The 21,164-nt window shown below is 42.9% G+C and overlaps 1 protein-coding gene across 1 annotated transcript; it reads left to right on the top strand.

Moving 5' to 3' along the window:
* Positions 1-662: 662 nt before the first annotated feature.
* On the top strand, positions 663-21,145 carry LOC103135471 (zinc finger SWIM domain-containing protein 6). The gene is made up of 14 exons (XM_007548207.2): positions 663-696; positions 813-1,169; positions 3,085-3,233; positions 5,479-5,629; positions 7,005-7,184; positions 7,635-7,805; positions 7,920-8,066; positions 8,754-8,900; positions 9,677-9,937; positions 10,844-10,979; positions 18,097-18,254; positions 18,693-18,856; positions 19,880-19,961; positions 20,059-21,145. Exons 1-14 carry the CDS (start codon positions 663-665, stop codon positions 20,922-20,924), a joined length of 3,003 nt encoding a protein of 1,000 aa, XP_007548269.1. The 3' UTR covers positions 20,925-21,145.
* The last annotated feature ends 19 nt before the right edge of the window (positions 21,146-21,164 follow it).

The raw sequence follows: 21,164 nt of genomic DNA on the forward strand, positions 1-21,164 counted from the left end.
CAATAGTGATAGTTTGTGGAGTCATTTTAAGAGATAAAAAGACGTAACAAAAAGAAAAGGCGGTGGATAAAAGAGACGGGAGCAGCCGCTCTGTTTGCTGCACTATGATTTGGAGGCGACTATGTTTTTTCATAGTTAACACTTTTAACTGAATAAACAATAATAATAACCTTTATTATATGTAAAGGCAATGACCTTTGCATATAATAATAAACATTTCCACATATCTCCGATATCCACCTGGCTCACAGTTGCACGATATGTCAGCTGTATGGGATTCCCCTCTGTTCTGACGTCACCGCGCTTTCTGATTGGCTACCTGTCACATTCAACAGGTTGTATTCTCGTTCAGGGGGAAACCCCACAGGCTGCGATAGAAAGGCCAAGACAACCCAAATTGGGTATACTGACGGTTCACCCCCCCGGCCGCACCAAAATTTTCGAAGTCTTGACCGGTCCGCGGTAATAAAAAGGTTGGGGACCACTGTTCTACATTGCTCAGCTGCACCTGTATTAACATCCTGAGAGTCTTTGGTCTTCAATAATGTCACTTAAAAAAGGACACGTTCATTGAGTTGATCAAGCGATTAAATTTGCAGGTAACTGATTCTGGATGCTGTGTGGACACAGAGCTCCTGACATTATCGAGCTTCTGCTTAGAAATGATTGGTTCACGGAGCAACGGCAGTAGTAGTAGTAGAAACTAGTCCTGGAAATCACTTCTAATAATAACAATAATAATAATAACAACCCCGATCTATTGAAAAAAAAAATCTATAACAGTTCCTCTCCCTTTTCCGATTCTTCTCCAGGTTTCCACCTGAGCGGCACGGTGACAGATCCCGCCACGCCCTCGTCCCCGGAGCTCGTCTGCAGCGTCAGCGTCAGCTTCGACCGCTGCAAGATCACCGCCGTGACGTGCACCTGCGGCAACAAGGACATCTTCTACTGCGCCCACGTCGTGGCGCTGTCACTTTACAGGGTGCGCAAGCCTGAGCAGGTCAAGCTGCACCTGCCCATCTCGGAAACGCTGTTCCAGATGAGCAGAGACCAGCTGCAGAAGTTCGTCCAGTACCTGATATCGGTCCACCACACCGAGGTGTTGCCCACGGCGCAGAAGCTGGCCGACGAGATCCTGTCGCAGAACTCTGAGATCAACCAGGTTCACGGTGAGGAAACCAGTGTGTGTTTGAGGATGGTTAGGATAACGTGCCCATCTGCTGTTGACTTGTACCTTCCTGCCCCTACAGTCATAGATATTGATTGTCTGATGAAGGTAAAGTGTGTCAGGATCAATGTTACTTATTAATCAGATCCATGTAGCAGAGCAGAGACTGTAATCAACACTGTCGACCAATTTAGGTCTTAGAGGAAGATGAGGAAAATAAAAAGCAAAGCAAAAGACAGAAAGAGAAACCCACAGGGGCAGGAAACATAAGACTACTAAGAAAGAAGATGAGCTACTGCTGAGTAGCTCTGACGAGAAAAAAGAGACATCAGAAATAAAGACACAGGAAACTGACTTGGAGGAAGGAAATATGAGGAAACCGAGGGAGGGGGCCACAAAGAAAAGAGTTGTGAGAGGAAGAGACAACATGAGCAAAGAGATCAGTGAGACCAAAGAAACCTTTTAACCTTCTGAGAAAATCTCTGCAAATGCAAACCAAAGGCATTTTCACAGTCTGGAGAATCAGTTTCTGTCAGGGTCCAGAGCTGCCCTGTCACACATGTGCAAGGGATTAGGAGATTGTTTAGTTCAAATGCATTCTGCAAGCTAGAAACAATCTGTCTTCTCAGCGTCAGAAGAAAATGCAGGATCCCACATGATGCCTTGCAGTACGTGCTTTTAATTGCTTCAATATCTACAATCTAGCATTGTACATGTTAACTTCTTAAACAAAACACTTTATTAGCATTCTGCAAAGTCACATAGAGGAAACTACCAACACTTTGCTCTTGGAAGCTGCCAGACTAAAGTCCAGTCAGCGAATGAAACATATTTTCAATAAAATTAGAAAAATTAAACTCTTAAAATGAGTGCATTGTAAAAAAAAATCAAATCAAATAAGAAAAGGTCCCATGCTAGTTTGTCTTTTTTTTTTTTTTTTTACAAGAATGCCAGCACTATATTTATTGGTGCCCCTAAACATTCCTTTGAAATAAATATAGATGAACCATTCTCATCATTGATCATTATTTACTTCTTTTTTAAGTGGACAGAGAATCAAGTAGCCTTCTAATAAATGACTTCCTGTTTCTCTGGGTTGTAAATGTGAGATGACAAAGAGTCCCACTTCTTTCACTTACTCTTCAAAATGGGAAAGACAAAGAAACAGAAAACAAGTAGGTTGTTTTAAAACAACCAGATTTGTGACAGTCAACCATGGACAAAATGCTAAGGGAGGCAAAAACATTCAGGTTGCTGCTGGAGAAGTGCAGCAGAAAGGAGGATCCCAGGTGAACAAAATGGCTTAAACAGAGACACTCAAGCAACAGTTAACAGTTTTGTGAATTATTTTATGCTGCTGTAATTTTAAATCAGATGAATACATGTTTGTGTTATTCTTAACTTGTGTTGTACTTCTTGTATTAAATATGTTTCTTTTTATTTGTAATTTTAAAACTCACCAAGGTTGTGAATTAGACTTCAGACAGAGTACTTTTGGCTAGGATAATGTTGTTGTTTTTTGTTTGTTTGTTTTTTATGAGTGTTGCATTGTTTTATAAATTGATTAAATAAATTCTTAAGAAATGAATAAGCTTGACATCACCAAAAATATATTTTTACTGGTTTTACACATCTTCACCAGGGATGGCATGATCATAGAGATCATAGGGATCAATGCTGGTGAAGTACAGTACATTCAGGAAAACCTTTTGTTTCTAGGTTGTTTTTGTTTTGTTTGTTTTTTTTGTCTTTAAGATCAAACACAAAATAAACAACACATATCCTACCATGGTGTGAAATAACTCGCTCCCCACATCTGAAGCTATATTTGTCATCAAAACAAAAGGCTGTGGGGGAAATCCAAGTGCTATGTGCTTTAAGAGTGTATGTTTTTTTGTTTTTTTTTGCCCGTACAGGGGCCCCGGACCCTACAGCTGGAGCCAGCGTGGATGACGAGAACTGCTGGCACCTGGACGAGGAGCAGGTTCAGGAACAAGTCAAGCTCTTCCTGTCCCAGGGAGGCTACCACGGCTCAGGAAAGCAGCTCAACCTGCTCTTTAGCAAGGTTGGAACCGCGTTCACGTTGATTCATCCAGAATCAGAGCAGAAAACACACTCACACACAGCCTGTGTAGGTTCACGACGTCCCTCCCTTTGAGCTTTCTCAGGTCCTTTCAATAGATATTTTCTCCCACTCTCTTGTGCATTTGCATCATCCTTTACTCCCTCAAGAAATGGGAATAAAAGAAAGCACATAATGCACATACATTAAAGGGCAGACCGTGTCTTAGCTCAGGCTAATTGTAGGAGTGAGGGAACAGAAGATAAAGGGAGAAAAAAACGAGGTATAGAAAGTGGGAAGCCTTGCACTACACACCGTATATTAAACGCTTACATGAGAGATGTTTGCCTCACTCAGTTGCCTGCTATTACAGTGGCTGAGCAAGGCCAGCATTAATGCATTGTGTGCTATGTAAAGACCGCAAGCCAAGGCCATTATCATCCAGCTCGCCTGGCTTTTAGAATGTCTCTCAGCTCCATGCACTTTGAAGCCAGTTATCTTCTTTAATATAACACACACACACACACACACACACACACACACACACACACACACATGCACACAATGACAGGCACGTTTTCTCAGCCACCTTGCACAGATCCTTAAGCGCCCACACAGAGCTGCGTCTGCACACTTGTAATTCAACAGCATCCTCCCCAAACAAATAAGTGGGTAGCAAAAGTCAGGAATCCATTCTCTCTCTCCTTTTTTTTTAATCCCACACCTTTTTTCTGTGATCTTTTGCTTTAAAGAATATACAAACTCTTTGAGAAATTGCAGAAAAAAAAAAAAAAAACAGAACACAACAACAACAAAAAACAACTATTGAGGCAAATTTGAAAAGGTGTTTGAGGCTTATTTCAAGTAAAGCAGAAAAGAAAAGGCAAGGACAAGGTTAGAGAGCTCTTATGAATACTTCAGAGCAAAGCCAAGCTACATAAAATGAGAAGAATTTCGTCACAAGACCCGTTGAACAGTTTCTTTTTTTTTTTAATTTGTGGAATAATTTATTGAGTTGACCATGACAGGTGGTGGTCATGAAAGCTGGCATGTCTTTGATGCAAATTTTATTCAAGACTGGCAAACTTTTTTTTATTGGTTGGTTGCAATCCTCAACAACTTCAACATTTTCTATTAAAACCAAAATTAAGTCAAAGTTTTTTTTTTTCACTCTGTGAGGTTATTTAATAAATTCCCTCACAAGTGGGGCCTGGAAAAAACACACAGAAAGTAGCACTCATTTTTTTACTACTGAGCAGCAGCAAACAAAAGTGACACTCTTTAACACATGAAGCTTCATACATTCATGTTTTATGTGTGCATCAGGTATAATGCACGCATGAAAATCACTGACCAGGAGATTTCTCCAGCTATCTGAAGCAACACAGCCCCTCCTTGTTGAGCACTGCCGGTCAGCTGGTTGAAAGAGACCAGCTACATTTTTTTTCCTTTCAAAAAAGACTGAAATAGGCTGTTTGAAAATATTGCCAATCACACTCAAAATTTTAAATATTCTGTTAAAAAAATGTAATTTCTCAAGTGTTCTTACAAAATGTTTGTGTATGTGTCAATATAACAATAAAAATAGCTAAATCCTTTATACCCCTACCAAGATGTATTTTCATTCTGAAGCTACACTTCATTGTTTTTTTGACTTTCAACTAGTTGAAAATTGACTATACATTTTCTTAATTTTATTTATATACCTGTCTTTGGGTTACATTTGAATCTGTGTTATAAAAATTAACTGACCTAATTTAGCCAAGAAATATGTTTCTATCTAGAAAGGAACATTCCAAAGCTTGCATAGCACAGGGATAAATAAAAATAACTTGTCTGGCTTTGTTTACATTTTATTAAACAAAATGCTTCATAATAATTAGTGGCATTAAAACAGTCTAATGCTTCTTATAACAACTAACAGGCCTCCAGTGGTATCTCTCCCCTTTAGCTGAAATACAATAATAACCTATTTTTTCAATGTCGTCACACCATGATAATCTCATACCAGCCCATCTAGACTCAAAGTAAATTAGGATTAATTGAACCTTTGGGTAAGGTTTCCCCTGAAACCTCATATTCTAAATTTCATATTCTAAATTTAGTCATTGTAGCTGAAGCATGAATATGTTCAGCTATCATGTCCGCTGCTTGTTGTGCATGTCCTGGTATAAACTGTGTGTGTGTGTGTGTGCGTGCGTGCGTGCGTGCGTGCGTGTGTGTTTCTGTCCCGTCCCTCCCTGTGTAGGTGAGGGAGATGCTGAAGATGCGCGACTCCAACGGAGCGAGGATGTTAACACTGATCACAGAGCAGTTCATGGCCGACCCTCGGCTGGCGCTATGGAGACAGCAGGGCACCACCATGACCGACAAGTACAGACAGCTCTGGGACGAGCTCGGTGAGGGGGCCGGGGGGGAGACGACGACGACAACAACACACACACACACACACACACCTACACACACACACAAACACACACACCTCTCCCCCTGTATACACAGGAACTGACAGATTTAGCAAGATGGGTGATCGAACCCAGACGTTGACACAAAGGCACAGAGGCATGTTTTTGTTTCTGTTTGTTTTCTTGTGCTTTTATGTCCAAGAAAGCCCACAGTCTCCGATGCGCTGACTCGTCGCTGACAGCCCGGTTCCTCTCCCTCCCTCGCTGTGACTGTAGCTCTGGCAGCTCTAGACGAGATCTACTTGAATTAAAAGCCGTTTAATGCAGCACACAGAGCCTCACCTCTGCAGTGTTTTCAAACATCTCCCCTTATATTCGTGGTAGATGTGAAAGAGAGCCGCTCGGCAAACGCCGACACGGTTTGAACCCCGCAAGCCCGTCAGCGGGACGGCAGCCGCAGCATCTCCCATCATTGCTGCTCTCCCCTGGCGTTGCTGTTGTTGTCGCCGTCGATGATGAAGACGGTGTTTGTCCTCCTCTACACTCTGTGAAGACAGCGCGGTGATCTCGTCTGTTTCAGTCCCACGTATTTTTGGACTCTTTGAAGTCCGCACTTCAAACCTTTCTTCCAGAGTCCTTATCACTCCACCTGATGTGTGAATACTGCCTCTCGGCACTGCTATCCCCGCTTTTGTCTTTCTCTTCTTTTGAGTCTCAGCTGAGCCACAACCACTTGTCCTTGCCCATGTCTCCCTGAGATATATATATATATTTTTTTTTCTTTTTTTTTGTGTTGCAAATCATTTCCACTCTTGTTTTTTGTGCTCTTCTGTCGCCATAGTCTGCACATACTGTTCCGTCGGTTTCAGCCTTCACATCCCTTCTCTTTGCCCTTGTTTCGGGTTTTCCTCCCCAAAATGTTTCTGTCTGTTCACCCGCACATCTGTATCAAAATCACACACTCACCGTAGAAGCGTATGCATCTCCAGCACTCTTGAGAGTAAAATCCCTGAATGTTCTCGCTTCCCCTGAGACTGTGCCGTTTTTCACATTCTGTTTGTTCCAATGTATTCCAAAATGATGTGTGTGCAGGCAGCGTTGCCTCTGGATAAGTCTCGTTCTGTCTGAGCAGAAAATGGCGGCAGCAAAGAGAAAGAGTTCTAAGGGATCAGATCCACTGTTATTTTTTTTGTTTTTTTTTCCTGAAAAGCAAAAAAAAAATAAAATAAAATAAAAAAATACTGCTTTAAGTTTTTGACCTTACACGATAGTAGCTGCTTTTTAAAGCTCAAAAGACACGCTTTCCCACTTATGCCGACATCATCCTCATATACACTAGATTAAGTCTGTGCGTTCGCTGCATGTGCAGGCGCCCTGTGGATGTGCATCGTGCTGAACCCCCACTGCAAGCCCGAGCAGAAGTCGTCGTGGCTGCGGCAGCTGCGCCGGTGGAACAGCGTGGACGTCTGCCCCTGGGAGGACGGCAACCACGTCAACGAGCTGCCCAACCTCACCCACTCACTGCCCCAAGGCGCTCACGGTAACCAAGGTTAGAAATCTCATGTGTCACATTGTCACAAGATTGGTACACATTTGAAAATGATCACTTTTTGTTCAGTGGAAAGGGAAACTTTCCATTGAAATTAAAGGAGTTATCGTTCAGCCTTAGTTTAAATTAATCAACCAGGTTATTAAATTTAATTCAGTTTATTTATGAAGCGTCAATTCAGTTCAACCACACATGCAGTCCAACTCATTTAAATCCCATATTAAAGAGATCTCTGAGGTTTTCTTCTTTCACCCTCAAAATATTGCCAAAATCACAAATATCCTGTCCAGGAGTGATTGCTGAAAAACTAGTCCGTCAACGTGGTATTTTATTTAGATTTTATTTTATGCTCATACAAATTTAGCCATTCTCCCTAGAAATTGATAAATGCATAACTGCACAAATAAGCAGATTTTAAAGCAGTTTTGAAGACGTCTCCTTCCTCTGCAGAGATGCGTCCCCACCGGACCGTGTTCACGCGAGCCATCGAGGCCTGCGACCTGCACTGGCAGGACCGACACCTCCAACACATCATCGCCAGTGACCTCTATGCCAACTACTGTTACCATGACAACCAGGAGGGCTCCCTCTTCGACTCACGCGGCTGGCCTCTGTGGCATGGTGAGTCTGCATATATATGTAGGTTTCAAATGACTTATTTAAACACTGAAATTGGGCTCCGACCATCAGACAGCAGGAGCCGGATTATTAAGGTGGGACTTGTCTTTTCCTCAGAACACGTCCCTACGGCCTGCGCTCGGGTGGACGCCCTGCGCTCACACGGTTACCCCAGAGAAGCCCTCCGTCTGGCCATCGCCGTGGTGAACACGTTACGGAGGCAGCAGCAGAGGCAGCTGGAGCACTTTCGACGACACAAAAAAGGTAGCTGTGGGATTTTAATAGGTTGAAAACGTCAGAGCCGCCCTAAAAATTCACATTTATACCCGCCTCTAAATTAGCTAAGCAGAAATGTTAAAGCTTCTCTTCTGAAGAAAACTGCTGGAAGGTGTGTGGTTTCATGCTGAAACACCAACTGATGAGTAGAATCGAAACTGATGATTTGTATTAGGACAGAGAAAAAGATGCAGACGCGGATCGCAATTCCCTCCTCTGCTGCTCCTCCGCTCTTTGGTGGTTTAAAAAAAAAGAGCTGAAACAAAAAGAGCTAAGCTTTCGTTTTCTCAGTTCATCTGCAATCTTTCGATGCCCAAAAAGAACGAGATGCCTGATAAGAGCGACTGAAATTAGCTTTCACTCTGGGGTGGCTGGACTTAACCTTTGAGATAAGGTGAGGACATCAGAGCAGAGCTCCTAGGCATCAACATGAGTCATCTGAGGTGATTCAGGCATCTGATCAGGATGTTAGGGGTTTTTCCAACTGTAAAAATAAAAAAAAAGAGACTCGGTGTAGCAGGCCTCAACCTCTCTGGATAGACTATATATCCCTTCTGGGCTTGGACTGTCAATGGATTGATCTTGATGGTGTCAATTTGGAGTGCATGGATGGATTGTACCATTTTATAAAATAAATCCCAGTCATTCAACAATTGCTTGAATATCTGTTCACAGAGTTGCTCCATAAAGGCCACACCTCCATAACAAACATGGAGGGCTGGGTGGGACACCCTCTGGATCCCATCGGCACCCTGTTCAGCACCCTGACGGAGTCGGGACGAGCGGGTGAGGAAGGCTCCAACACCTGCTTAGACCTCTCAGGTACTGAAGAGTCACATGAACAGCAGTAAACACTAGCTTCCACAATAGATCCATAATAGATCTGCTGTTATGGAAGCATATACAAGACCATGTGCTTTACGAAAAAAAAGTATGATTTCTATTGAGGTTTTCTATTTTAAAATGTACCAAATAGGGATGGGCGATACAGACTTAACGTGTTATTACAATATTTTGTGCTGCCATTGTGACAATAACAACTATTTGTTACTAACTTGGCTGCGACTGCATGGCACAGCAATCATAGTTCCACAAACACAAATACTGCTCTCGAAAAACATATCCGTTTGTAATATGGTTCTTTAGGACTCCAGTCACATAAATTGATGTGAGTTTTATCACTAAACTGCTCACACTGACTGCATTTGTTCATATTTTCAAATGTGTTGATACTCTTATTGAACAAACAATATAGACAGTTGGTAGGTAATAAATTTAGATCCTTATTATAAGGATCACAGTATCACAGAAATGATAAGCAATACAGTCGTAATATTTTCTGTTCTGGGTACTAAAACTCTCCTTTCCTACGCGTGTGGTTGTTCAGTCCCTCGTTGCCTCCTCTGCTAACAGAAATAGCCCTCTACACTAAAGAGGAGCAGTTAGCACAGATTCCCTCCTAATGTGTTCACATGCATTTCACATGCCCACTTAGAGCTGCTTTCGTAGGATCTGCGGGGAATGTTCATGTAAACTAGAGCCATCTAGCATCCAAAACCCCAGAGAGTGACACAGACGTCACGGCGTTGTGTTCGCAGACTGCTCCAGCGTCGTGAGCCGAGCCGATCTTCAGCGGATGCCCGTGCAGCGGCTGCTGGGAGACGGCGAGTCGTACATGGCGCTGGCGGTGGAGACGGCTCTGATCGGCCTGGGCCAGCAGCGGGTGATGCCCGACGGGCTGTACGCTCAGGAAAAGGTGTGTCGCAATGAGGAGCAGCTGTTGGCCAAGCTGCAGGAAGTGGAACTGGATGACTCCCTGGTCAAAATCTTCCGTAAACAGGCTGTGTTTCTGCTCGAGGGTAAGGAGAGCCACAGATTGATTCTTTCGGCTTTTACCGTCTGTTGATTTTTATTTCTCTAAATTTCCCTGCAGTCCGCTCTGGTACAAATGCACACAAATATATACACAGCAACGCCTCCTCCCTGTCATTTCATAACCTACCCACACACAGAGAGCCAAGGCATTCCTGCTAAAACAGGAAAAACACATTTGACTCTGTCTCACTATTTATTATCCTTTCATTTTGTGGCGCAAATAGAGGCTGAGCCGTCCTGGGCCAGACCAAAATGAGCTCTTTACACAGCAACGCCAGGGGTATTGTGTCAGCACACATATGCCGGTACACACAAAAGCGTGTGAGCGTTTACAGGAGCTGGAGCTGGAAGAGAGCGAGTGGGTTGTGGGGAAGAGGAAGGAGGGACAGAGGTGGTGGTGGAACCGACCGAGTCAGACTCGGCTGCAGTCCCCACCCAAATCCCAGCCCTGCCTCGTCCCCGGCGCGGCACGACCACCCACCTCTGGCTCCTTCGCTAATAGAGCAGCTCGGGTCTGAGGCCGCTGCGGGGGCCCCAGGAGGCCTGCAGCCGCGCCGCTCTGTGATGTGGTCTGCGGCTTAGAGGCCCGTGGGGGTTTAAAATAACCCACCAGAGATGAGGGGGCGCGTAGGAAGATGCGGAGGGAAGGAGGAGGGCACAAGGCCAAATCCACACACACGACCATATGTGTTTTGACGTCACGGTTTTGTTTAAATGCCGCGTGGCTCCCCGCTTCCTGTCTGGAAGGGAGCGTCACTCCTCAGCATGCCACAGGAAATCATGACTCAGTCTTTTTTATCAGCATGAAAAGTTTAAATTCCTTTCGTCTTGGTTTGCCGCAAACACATTTGTTCACCAGCGTGTTGCGTTATGTCGGTTCTTCTTCACAGCTGGTCCGTACTCTGGCCTCGGAGAGATCGTCCATCGAGAGAGCGTCCCCATGCACACCTTCGCTCGCTATCTCTTCACCTCTCTGCTACCTCATGACGCCGAACTGGCGTACAAAATTGCACTGAGAGCCATGCGGTAGGTCTTCTTGTAAATAAAGTTAATCCCTGTGAAGGTTCATTAAGACTTCAAAGTTGGGGTGAACTCCTTAAACAGGGTCCCGCTGGGGTTTTTAAAACGTAATGTGAATAATACTTAAAATATAATCAAAACAAAACGTACATAAACCCAAATTAAAAAACACATATATTTTGTTTTTGTGTAAATAGTATAAAAATGTATTTCTTTTTTTTAATTTTTATTCATTGTTAGTTCCAATAGGTTTGATCAAATAGAAAGAGAAAAGTTGCTTAGTACAGTGCTAATACCCTTGCTATGACCAAGATAAATGCAGCGGTACCTCCCTCCCCATGTTTAAGCCTCAAATCAGAGCAGCCTTTCCTCCGGTTCCACGTCTGTTCTACGTTCAGCCAGGGTCGCCCCTCTTGGCTAACGTGTCCAAGAGGGGCGTCTGATCTCTCCATGTTTTGCTCCCGCGTGTTCTCAGCCGTGGACGGCGCGCGGAGCATGCGCGCGCGCACTAATCGCCCTGCGCTGCTCTGTTTTGATGTTGTGACTTGTGGGAGCTGGATCCGTGAATATTAATTACATTAATGAGAGTGTAATTAGCGCAGCTGTAATGAGGAGGAATCACACGCACATATACTCGAGTACACACGTCGAGGCAACGGGGGAGAGAAGGTGGGGTGTGGAGGGGTAATGTTTGTCTTTCTGTGAAGCTAAGCTGAGCTGATCAGGATAGTGGGGGGGAGAAAAGGCGATCATTTTAACGGTCTTTCAGACTGACTCGGTGAAGGTACTGGTGTGAAATAAAACGCTCTTTTCTGGTGTGATTGGAGATTATGATGTTAGTGCAAATTCAGTTGTTGTTCTACTCGCTCCTCCCAATGAGCAGGGACTCACACAGCCGGCCAAATCGTGTCCATCCCAGCGGTAGCGGACAGGTGGTGTTCGCCTCTCCACACGTAAGGAGCGCCTGAATCACTGCTGGCTCATCCCTTCAAGGCAGTTGCCTCACTTTCCCACACTGCTATTGACAGTTATTTTCTATTTTTGTAAAATACATAGAACAAAAAAAACAAAAAAAAAAACACTGACGTTTTACTGCAACATGTTAAAAACAAAGCCACCATAGAGAGAAAAATATAGTAAAAAGCCAAAAAGGGCACAAAATAAATGTGTTCAAAAAGTGCTAACCTTTTTCTTCTGGGTCATTTTTACTTTGAAGTCTTAAGCAGTTTTTAAACTCTTAAGAACATTATCCCTCCCATTCTCCACCTCTTGGCAAAGATCATTGCACTTGCATGAAATTTGAACATTATGCAAATTATGTTATGATGTCATTTAGCGACTTTTGTGCAGCTGAGGAATTAGCAACTCTGGAAAAGGAAGTGAGTGTCTTGAAATATAGCAGAAGGATGACAGACACTTCTAAACATGTTAGTATATAGAAAAATAACATCCTCCTTATAGCAGGCTGACAGGCTCTGTGTTTTATCCAGCTGGTTGCCTCCAAACCAGAGTTCCCAACCTGCTTTTAGTGAGTCGGCCACTCTCTCCCCATCCTCACCACTTCCCCTCACTTTTTCCTTTTTGTCCCCTTGCTTCCTCCATCCTCACTCCTCCGGTGTGAAACCGGCGATTTAGAATAATACAGCCACTTATGAGTGCTCCTGGGAACCAGAGGTGTCTACTCAGCACATAATGAATGTGTGTAATGTAGCGTAGTGTAATGTGATAGCATATACCTCCCCGCTCCCACGGGACAGCGGACAGTTAAATATAGAGGAGGAGGTAAAGTAACCAGGTCTCTTTTAATGGCCCTATTATAATACTATCATTGATAAAAGAGGAGACAAAAGAGTCGAGCTCTTCCTCCCTCACATTGTTTTTCCCTCCCCCCTCTCTCCTCGCTTTTTAAAATTTGTCACTTGCTCCACAAGTAACTGTCTTTTTAAATGAGAAGTCGGACTGGCAAAGTATGCGGTTTACTCAAAACGCTGTGTGTGTGTGTTGCTGCGTCTTGGATGAGGTTAATTAGTCGGTGTGACACCAGCATATGCCGGCCGATGGCTTGGTGCGAGTGACCAACATTAAAATAAATAAATAAATAAATGAAAAGAGGATCTGCCTGCTGGTTCACAGGCTGCCCACAATTTGATTTCCGCCAGAGAAACAGAAGAAAAAAGTCACTGCCTCTTCAGACTGTGCTCATCTTAACTGTTTGTGAGCCAAAGAGAAGAGACCTGCTGTTATCGTGGGAGAGGTCCAAATGAGATGCAAGTTTTCCAGATCTAATAGTGCTGGATTTTTACTGCATAATACATGGTCTGTAAGCAGGGGGAACTTTTACTACAAATTGCCAGAATTTTAAAGCCAAATATCTTAGGCCTTTAAATGTTTACTAATTTTAAATAATTTGATCTTGTTCCAGTTTTGGCCAAATATTTGCTGCATTAAATGGAACAATCAGAGTGCTTTTGCATGTTTGCCAGGAATGTATCAACGCTTTGCCAAGATTTGTAGTTCATCCTAAACACATACACTGCCTTGCATAGAAGCATAGCCACTGAACTATGGCTTTAAAAAAATGATGCATGCATTTAATTCCATGCATTTGTATTCGTTGACCTTTACTCTTCTACATGTAGTATGTCTATTTGTTTTGCAGCATTCATAAACAAGGTCCTTTAAAAGTGCTTTGCAGAAAAATAAAGGACCAAAGTTAAAGAAAACTGCAGCCTGCCACTGAATGAGCTCTCCAATTCACCGAGAGTCTCCATGCATAAAGCTGTTTTTGAACTGGAAAGCCCCTTCACTGACAGACTGTTGCATCCTAATGTTAACTTCAAAGCTAATTTATATATCTGATGAAATATCATCTGATTCTTATGGGAACAACAGTTTCTGCACATTCCTGCTGAAATAACCACTTATGCTGTATATGTTGTCCTTCTACTTTTAAATCCATCCATCTATTTTCTTTACACCCTTGTGTGGGGTCGGGAGGGTTCCGGGCGAGAGGCGAGGTACACCCTGGACAGGTTGCCAGTCTGCACAGAGACACACACTCACACCTAGGGACAATTTGGAGAGACCAATTAACCTGACAGTCATGTTTTTGGACTGTGGGAGGAAACCGGAGTACCCGGAGAAAGCCCATGCGTGCACAGGGAGAACATGCAAACTCCATGCAGAAGGATCAGGGCTGGGAATTGAACCCAGAACCTTCTTGCTGCAAGGCAACAGCTCTACCATCTGCGCCACTGTGCAGCCTCTCTTTTCAGTCTTAGAATGAAATGCTGATGGCAAATTGTCGTTTTAATCATCGCGCACACTTTGAAAGAAACAAAAAAAACAAAACAAAAGAAAGATATTCCGTGTTTGGTCATGTACGACTTGGTCCTTCTTGAAAATCTCCCCTTGAAAGAGTTTGTGTATACAGTCGCGGTCTTCCACCGGATGTGTCGCATGTAGCTGATAGATGTGCGTTTGATGAATGGTGAAAGTGAAGGCTGTTTACAGTCAGAGCGGGAAACGCAGCATGAGGTAAAGAGGTCAGTCGTCATGGTGATGCAGAGCAGAAACCCAAAGGGCCTCAGGATTTAGGTAAAACCTATCTGGACTGCTTTTTCTCATCATCTCAGTTGAGCCTCTTTGCTACAGATTTTCTTTATAGTTCGTCCTGTTTGTGTCCATAAATAAACTTTGGCCATCAGCAGGCTTACAATTTCGCCTGCTATTCTCCTACATAACTGTTTATGAAATGTCTAATTACATGTGCGTATCCAGGGACTGTTTCCGTCTTCATTCATCCAGCTCACGAATACCAGAGGTTGAACATTTCTGTTTGTTTCATAGACAGAGAAAATATTCCACTTTGTTTAAAAAAAAAAAAAAAATCTACAATGGCTGTTTGATATTCTTGTGCAGATTTGGCTTCTCAATGTTTTGTTTCTAATTCTGAAGTGGTCCTCGTGAATAAAATATTGAATTTCACATTCCTTCTGTTTCACTAATAATATAAAGGTTTCATTAATTTAAAACCATAGTGTCAGGTTAGTCCTTCAACTTAGCACCAATAGGAGTGCTAACTTTTAGCATAGTTAGCAGACACCAGGGTCAAACCTTGTTTCTATGATGAGAGAAGAGGTGGAGGAGGTGGAGCATAAATGCTTCGGTTTTGACCTGAACAACAAACTGGATCTGCATGAAGTGACTGAACATAGTTTACTCCTTGAGAAAGCATATGCGCTTCAAGATTTGTAGCAAGTTGCTATGAAACACTCTACATGTCTCTTGTGGAGAGTGTAATCTTTTCTGTCATTATCTGTTGAGGAAGCTGTATCAGAGTCAGAGACTTAAAAAGGCTCAACAACCTGATAAAGAAGGCTGGTTCTGTTCTCGGGACGACTGTGGAAGCTTTGGAGAGGATGGTGCAAAGAAGGATTTAGCATAAAATCAAGAAAATTAGTCAAGGCAGCACTGGGCATTCTCTTCATGAGACCGCTACACAACAACATTGTCTTCAGTCGGAGGCTTCTTCAGAACCACTGTAATACTGACTGCTCTTTGAAGATAATTGTGTAATATGTTTATTCCCTCTGGGACCAAAAAAGTATTTTTGAATTGAACTGATCTGAATCATCTCAAAACTATTTCAAAACTATAGGTTGTCAAGTTCACATCATTGCTTATAAGAGCTAAGAAGCAGATTCTCACGTTAACATTGTTGGCACCTAACAGTTATCTACTCGCCACATCTTTATGATTTGCAGAATGATCTACAAATCATTCGTAGTTTGCTTCTCATTCTGTGGCTTTTTAAGTTCTTTTGCTTAGTATCCAAATGCTGCCAGATAAAGGTATTATCAAGCATTGTCAGCATCTTTATTAGACAACTTTGTCAACGCAACAGGGATATAACCCAAAAAATGATTCCTTTTGTACTTCAAAATAAGTGTCTCATAGATGCAATGTATCATGTTTTTAAAGAATCTGTTTGCTGTTAAATCAGCCCTTTATTTTAGTAACGATGGCAACTCTGATGCCAAAACATTTTTTTTTATCTTGTGTTTCACTGTATCATTTCTTTTTACTTCCAGATTGATAAATACAGTAACTTAGTGTTGTTGACCAAACCAAAGATATTATTTGCTGACTTCATCAACACAACAGGGCAACAGTTCAACATGTGTATAAAACATAAACACAGGCGGTTTTTAATTAATCTCTTCTTGGTGTATGTTCAGCCTTTTAAAAAGTCCTCAGACCGATGATAACGTTAGCATTGTTAGCTGCTAAAATATTAGTCACAATGCAGAGTTTTAGGATTAAAGCATTTCTCCATTTACTTGGACTTATTTCAGCAGATGATGTTGTGTGCTAGCAAACTTCACTTTGACAAAATAGCGTAGCACTTCAATATTGCTTCCATAGTCTTTATAGTTATTGATGACACATTTCTATTTCAGCATGGTTGTAAAGAAAAGCGGATTTAATTTGCTTTCATCACACTTGTCAATGTCTTGAGAGTTTGTTTGGCAATGTCCCAGCGTTTAAAACGTGTAAGCACTGTTTGGCAGGGGGTGCAACATGCTCAGTGAGAAAGCATCACTGAATAAACTGTCCTTGTGCTATTTTATCAAGCAGCCCACAAAGACTTTTTCAGTCCTTTTTGTAATCATTTTTTTTCTTTTGTTTTCTACTGAACAATAACCTGGTATAGCTTTTTCCTCCCAAACCTTTTGAGGAAACTATTTTTCAGTCCTCTCAAGTTCTTATCCAATGGAGGCCTCTGGCTCTCTGGTGAAAACCAAACAAAGACAGGAATGTTGATGAGGCCTCCATCTTTAGTCAAGGCTCTCTCTCTCTCTTTTTTTTTTTTTTTTTTTTTAACTCTGCTTTGCTTTGCAGTTCTACACCCCAGGAATCTTTCTGAAGGCCCCAGTGTGGTAGAAGCTTTTAGCAGCTCCTCAGTTGTATGTGGCGTGAACTCTGCCGTTGCTGGAGCTCGCAAGCAATCTCTATTTTGCAGCAAGTGCTGGTGTTCACACTTTTGTTGTGTTTTTTTTTTTTTTTTTAGCACTTTTGCTGTCTGAGAGCTGAGCCCTCCCCTTGTGCTCTTGTGGGCAAAAGTGAGCAAAAGACAAGACTGTTTTGTTTTTTGTTCTTGTACATGCCTTCACTCACGTGGCAGCAAGATCACATGCACTTTGCTCTGAAATTGAAACTGGCATTTAGCATCACGTTGCTTTTACCAGGCAGCTTTGATGTGTTTTCAAAAGGGCAGGTGTGTGTGTGCGCGCGCGCTCGATGTGGGTCTCTTTTCACTGATGTGTGTTGGTATTTGTTTGATGTGTGTCCAGCCTTACAGGGCTGGAAGGTGAATTCCTTAATTTCCCCATGGACTCAATTAGCTTTGTGATTGGCTGAGAGAAGGCCAGGTTGTGCCGTCTTCTGAAGGAAAGAAGACCTTTGAAACTGAGGTGGGAGCAGAGGCAGGAAAGAAAAAAAAAGTGAAGTAGAATAGGAGATGAGCAGGCCACAGTGGTAATCGTATGGGGCTCCTGATGCTCCAGAAGCCTCGGCCCCGTCTGGATTATTATAATAAGAGACAGAAACCTGAGAAGCTCTTCCATCCTCCAGCAGGTGTTGCACAACTCTGACTTCATTATGACCAATTAGAGTGAAGAAAATACTAATTATACCTTAGTTTCTAGGTGATTAAATGGTAGGTTGAAAGTAAATTGCAGGGATAGGGTAACTGAAATCCCCCCGGTGGCGACTTGAGTCATTTTCATTTTGAAGTCACACTCAAAGCGCCATAATGAAGACTTTTTCTGTCTATGCAGTATTCCTGTCTGACTGCTTGTTACACTAGGAAGAAAGAAGTGATTTCATTATGATGTTGATCATTTGGGCAACTTTAATGTGGTTCTCTCTGATCACCAACCCTCATTTATCTTTCTTCTGCTTTTTTTTTTCCTCCCCCATCATTTTGCGAAAGTTTCTAATTATTAAAGTAAAAGGAAAACTTTAAAAGTAATGTCATATTTTTAAAATGGAAAAAGTATCTCACAAAGAACACCTTTTTTTCTTTTTTTTCTTTTTTTTAACTGTGTCTCTCTGTCAGGTTGCCGGTGTTGGAGTCCACGGCATCGTCCGGTGACCTCTCGCGACCTCACCACATTGTGTCTGTAGTTCCCAATCGCTACCCGCGCTGGTTCACCCTGAGCCATATAGAGTCTCAGCAGTGTGAGCTGGCCTCCACCATGCTCACTGCAGCTAAAGGTGCAAATTCACTTGCTTCGAAAAACAAGGCTTTACTCTCTTGTAGGCATTTCTTTATTTACTAAGATAAAGACACACCTAGCTTACTTGATGGCCAACTTCTCTTGCCTTTCCCATTTTAAGAAATATGGAACTTCTGTGTTACATCAGAACTATACCCCAGGAAAAGAGGAAACAAAGCATTATTAATTAAAAGCTTCTACACCTTCGGAGCCAATTTAATTTAGACACAAATTGCAATAATGCCTGAATTAGATTATTGCTCTAGGAATTACTAGCGGTACCAATAATTGTGGCACAACTCATTTTGTTGACAATTACTTCTCAGTCTTTTGTCCCCTACCAAATAAAAGTTAAATAACAGTCCGTTTAAAGTTTAGTTTAAGTTGATTAAGTGATGACCTTACCCTAACTTATTTCTGGCTTGTATCCTCGTAGGTGACAGTCGCAGGTTGGAGACGGTCCTGGAGTCCATCCAGAAAAACATCCACTCCTCGTCTCACATCTTCAAACTGGCACAGGATGCTTTCAAGATCGCCACTCTCATGGACAGCCTGCCGGACATCACTCTTCTTAAGGTTTCTCTGGAGCTCGGACTGCAGGTGTGCAAACACATAGTGGCCGGCGGCAGAAATGGCCACCCGCTTCTAGCAGTAATCACAAATCAGACGGTTGGTGGGGCTCACTTGTGTTTGGCACCTGAGGCTATAGTCACTGATAAGCAGGTGAAACGGTTTTTATCTTCCTAAAAGTTTCAGTTTCCTGTAGTTCCTGTAGTTCTCTCTCTCTCTCAAAAAAAATCCATCTCCTGTAAGTTAAAAGGCTTTTGTACAGACACACATTTTGAAAAGTTTTTTTTTTTTAAATGTCTGGACATGTTCTTGCACGGTTTTAAAGTTCTGTGTGTTGATTCGGTTATTTTACCAGAATCCCTGTTCTTTTTTGTAGTATTATTTTGTTGCATTGCTGCGTTTTATATTCACCAGTTGCTGTGAATGATGTAATCATGCAAATTCTGCACTGATTTGTTTTGCTCTTAGGAATAACATTTGTTCTAGAAATTCTACCAACCCAGTCTTCCTGGACCAGGAGCTTCTAATCATAACTAAGCAAATACTTTTCTATTTTCTTTCATTTTACCCTCAATATGTTGCATATAAATGATTTAATTCCTGCCTCAAATGAACGATAGCATTCTTGCACCATGACTTTATTTTTATAATAGTTTCTTCAAATATTTATTTTATGTGTCGGTTCCGTTTTAAATGTGTGCATGTATTTTGCTGAAAGGAAATCTACGAAACAATGCCTGAAAAAATAAGCAAAAATTATAGCAACAATGTGTTGCAATATCTAAGTCAAAGTCCAGACCTCAGTATCACTGACATTAACCTCTATGAACGTAATCAGGGTTGTTAATGAGATTAGTTTGGACCAAACCGTAATGGAAAAGCTTTCCTGCATGCAGTGTTTTTATGTGTTTTGGCATTTTATAAATCCATCTGTATCTGCTCGATAGCCTGCCGCAGAATTAACATGAGCTGGAAAGGAAAACAGTTCAGCCCTTCAGATAATGAATTAACTCACCTGTCTCTCCCTTCTCCATCACTTCTTGCCTCCTTCAGGTCATGAGAATAACACTGTCCACGTTGAACTGGAGGAGGAGAGAGATGGTTCGCTGGTTGGTCACGTGTGCCACTGAAGTTGGTGAGTCTTATTCCCATCATGAGCTAGATCTGCCGTTGTTCTCCAAATTTAACCTCACCTATTGTTTTTATTTTTCCTCTCAAAATGTGTCCTCCAGGTGTCTATGCACTGGACAGCATCATGCAGAGCTGGTTCACGCTCTTCACTCCCACAGAAGCCACCAGTATTGTGGCGACCACTGTCATGTCCAACAGCACCATAGTTCGCCTGCACCTGGACTGCCACCAGCAGGAGAACCTGGCCTCGTCCGCCCGTACGCTCGCCCTGCAGTGTGCCATGAAGGACCCCCAGAACTGCGCCCTCTCCGCTCTCACACTCTGTGAAAAAGACCACATTGCCTTCGAGACAGCCTACCAGATTGTACTGGACGCTGCAGCAACGGGAATGAGCTACACGCAGCTGTTCACCATTGCGCGCTACATGGAGCACCGCGGCTATCCGATGCGAGCGTACAAGCTGGCGACGTTAGCCATGGCTCACCTGAACCTCAGCTACAACCAGGACACGCATCCGGCCATTAACGACGTACTGTGGGCCTGCGCGCTCAGCCACTCGCTGGGCAAGAACGAGCTGGCCGCCGTCATCCCCCTGGTGGTCAAAAGTGTGAAGTGCGCCACCGTTTTGTCTGACATTTTGCGGCGGTGCACGCTGACCACCCCGGGCATGGTGTCGGCGCTGCACAGCCGCAGGAACTCTGGGAAGCTGATGTCGCTGGACAAGGCGCCGCTCAGGCAGCTGCTGGACGCAACCATCGGGGCCTACATTAACACTACGCACTCGAGGCTCACGCACATCAGCCCGCGGCACTACAGCGAGTTCATCGAGTTCCTGGGGAAGGCCCGGGAGACGTTCATGATGGCTCACGACGGACACATCCAGTTCACCCAGTTCATAGACAACCTGAAACAGATTTACAAGGGCAAAAAGAAACTGATGATGCTAGTTCGGGAGCGGTTCGGCTGAGGGCGAGGCTCCTCTTCCACTCTAGTACTTTTCTATTAACTTGAGTCTGCCTTTTGAACTTCTTTTGGACTAATAGACAGGTAAGAGGGACGTGACTTGTAGAATGAAGCAAAAAGAGAAAGGAAAAGATGACAAAAAAATCAAGAGCCACATGCGGTATTATTGTTCTTGCTGTTGTTATTGTTATAAACATTATTGCTATTATTATTATTATTATTATTATTATTATTATTATTATTA

Source organism: Poecilia formosa, unplaced genomic scaffold (assembly GCF_000485575.1).
Source record: "Poecilia formosa unplaced genomic scaffold, Poecilia_formosa-5.1.2 Scaffold25, whole genome shotgun sequence".
In the NCBI taxonomy this organism is placed as follows: domain Eukaryota; kingdom Metazoa; phylum Chordata; class Actinopteri; order Cyprinodontiformes; family Poeciliidae; genus Poecilia; species Poecilia formosa.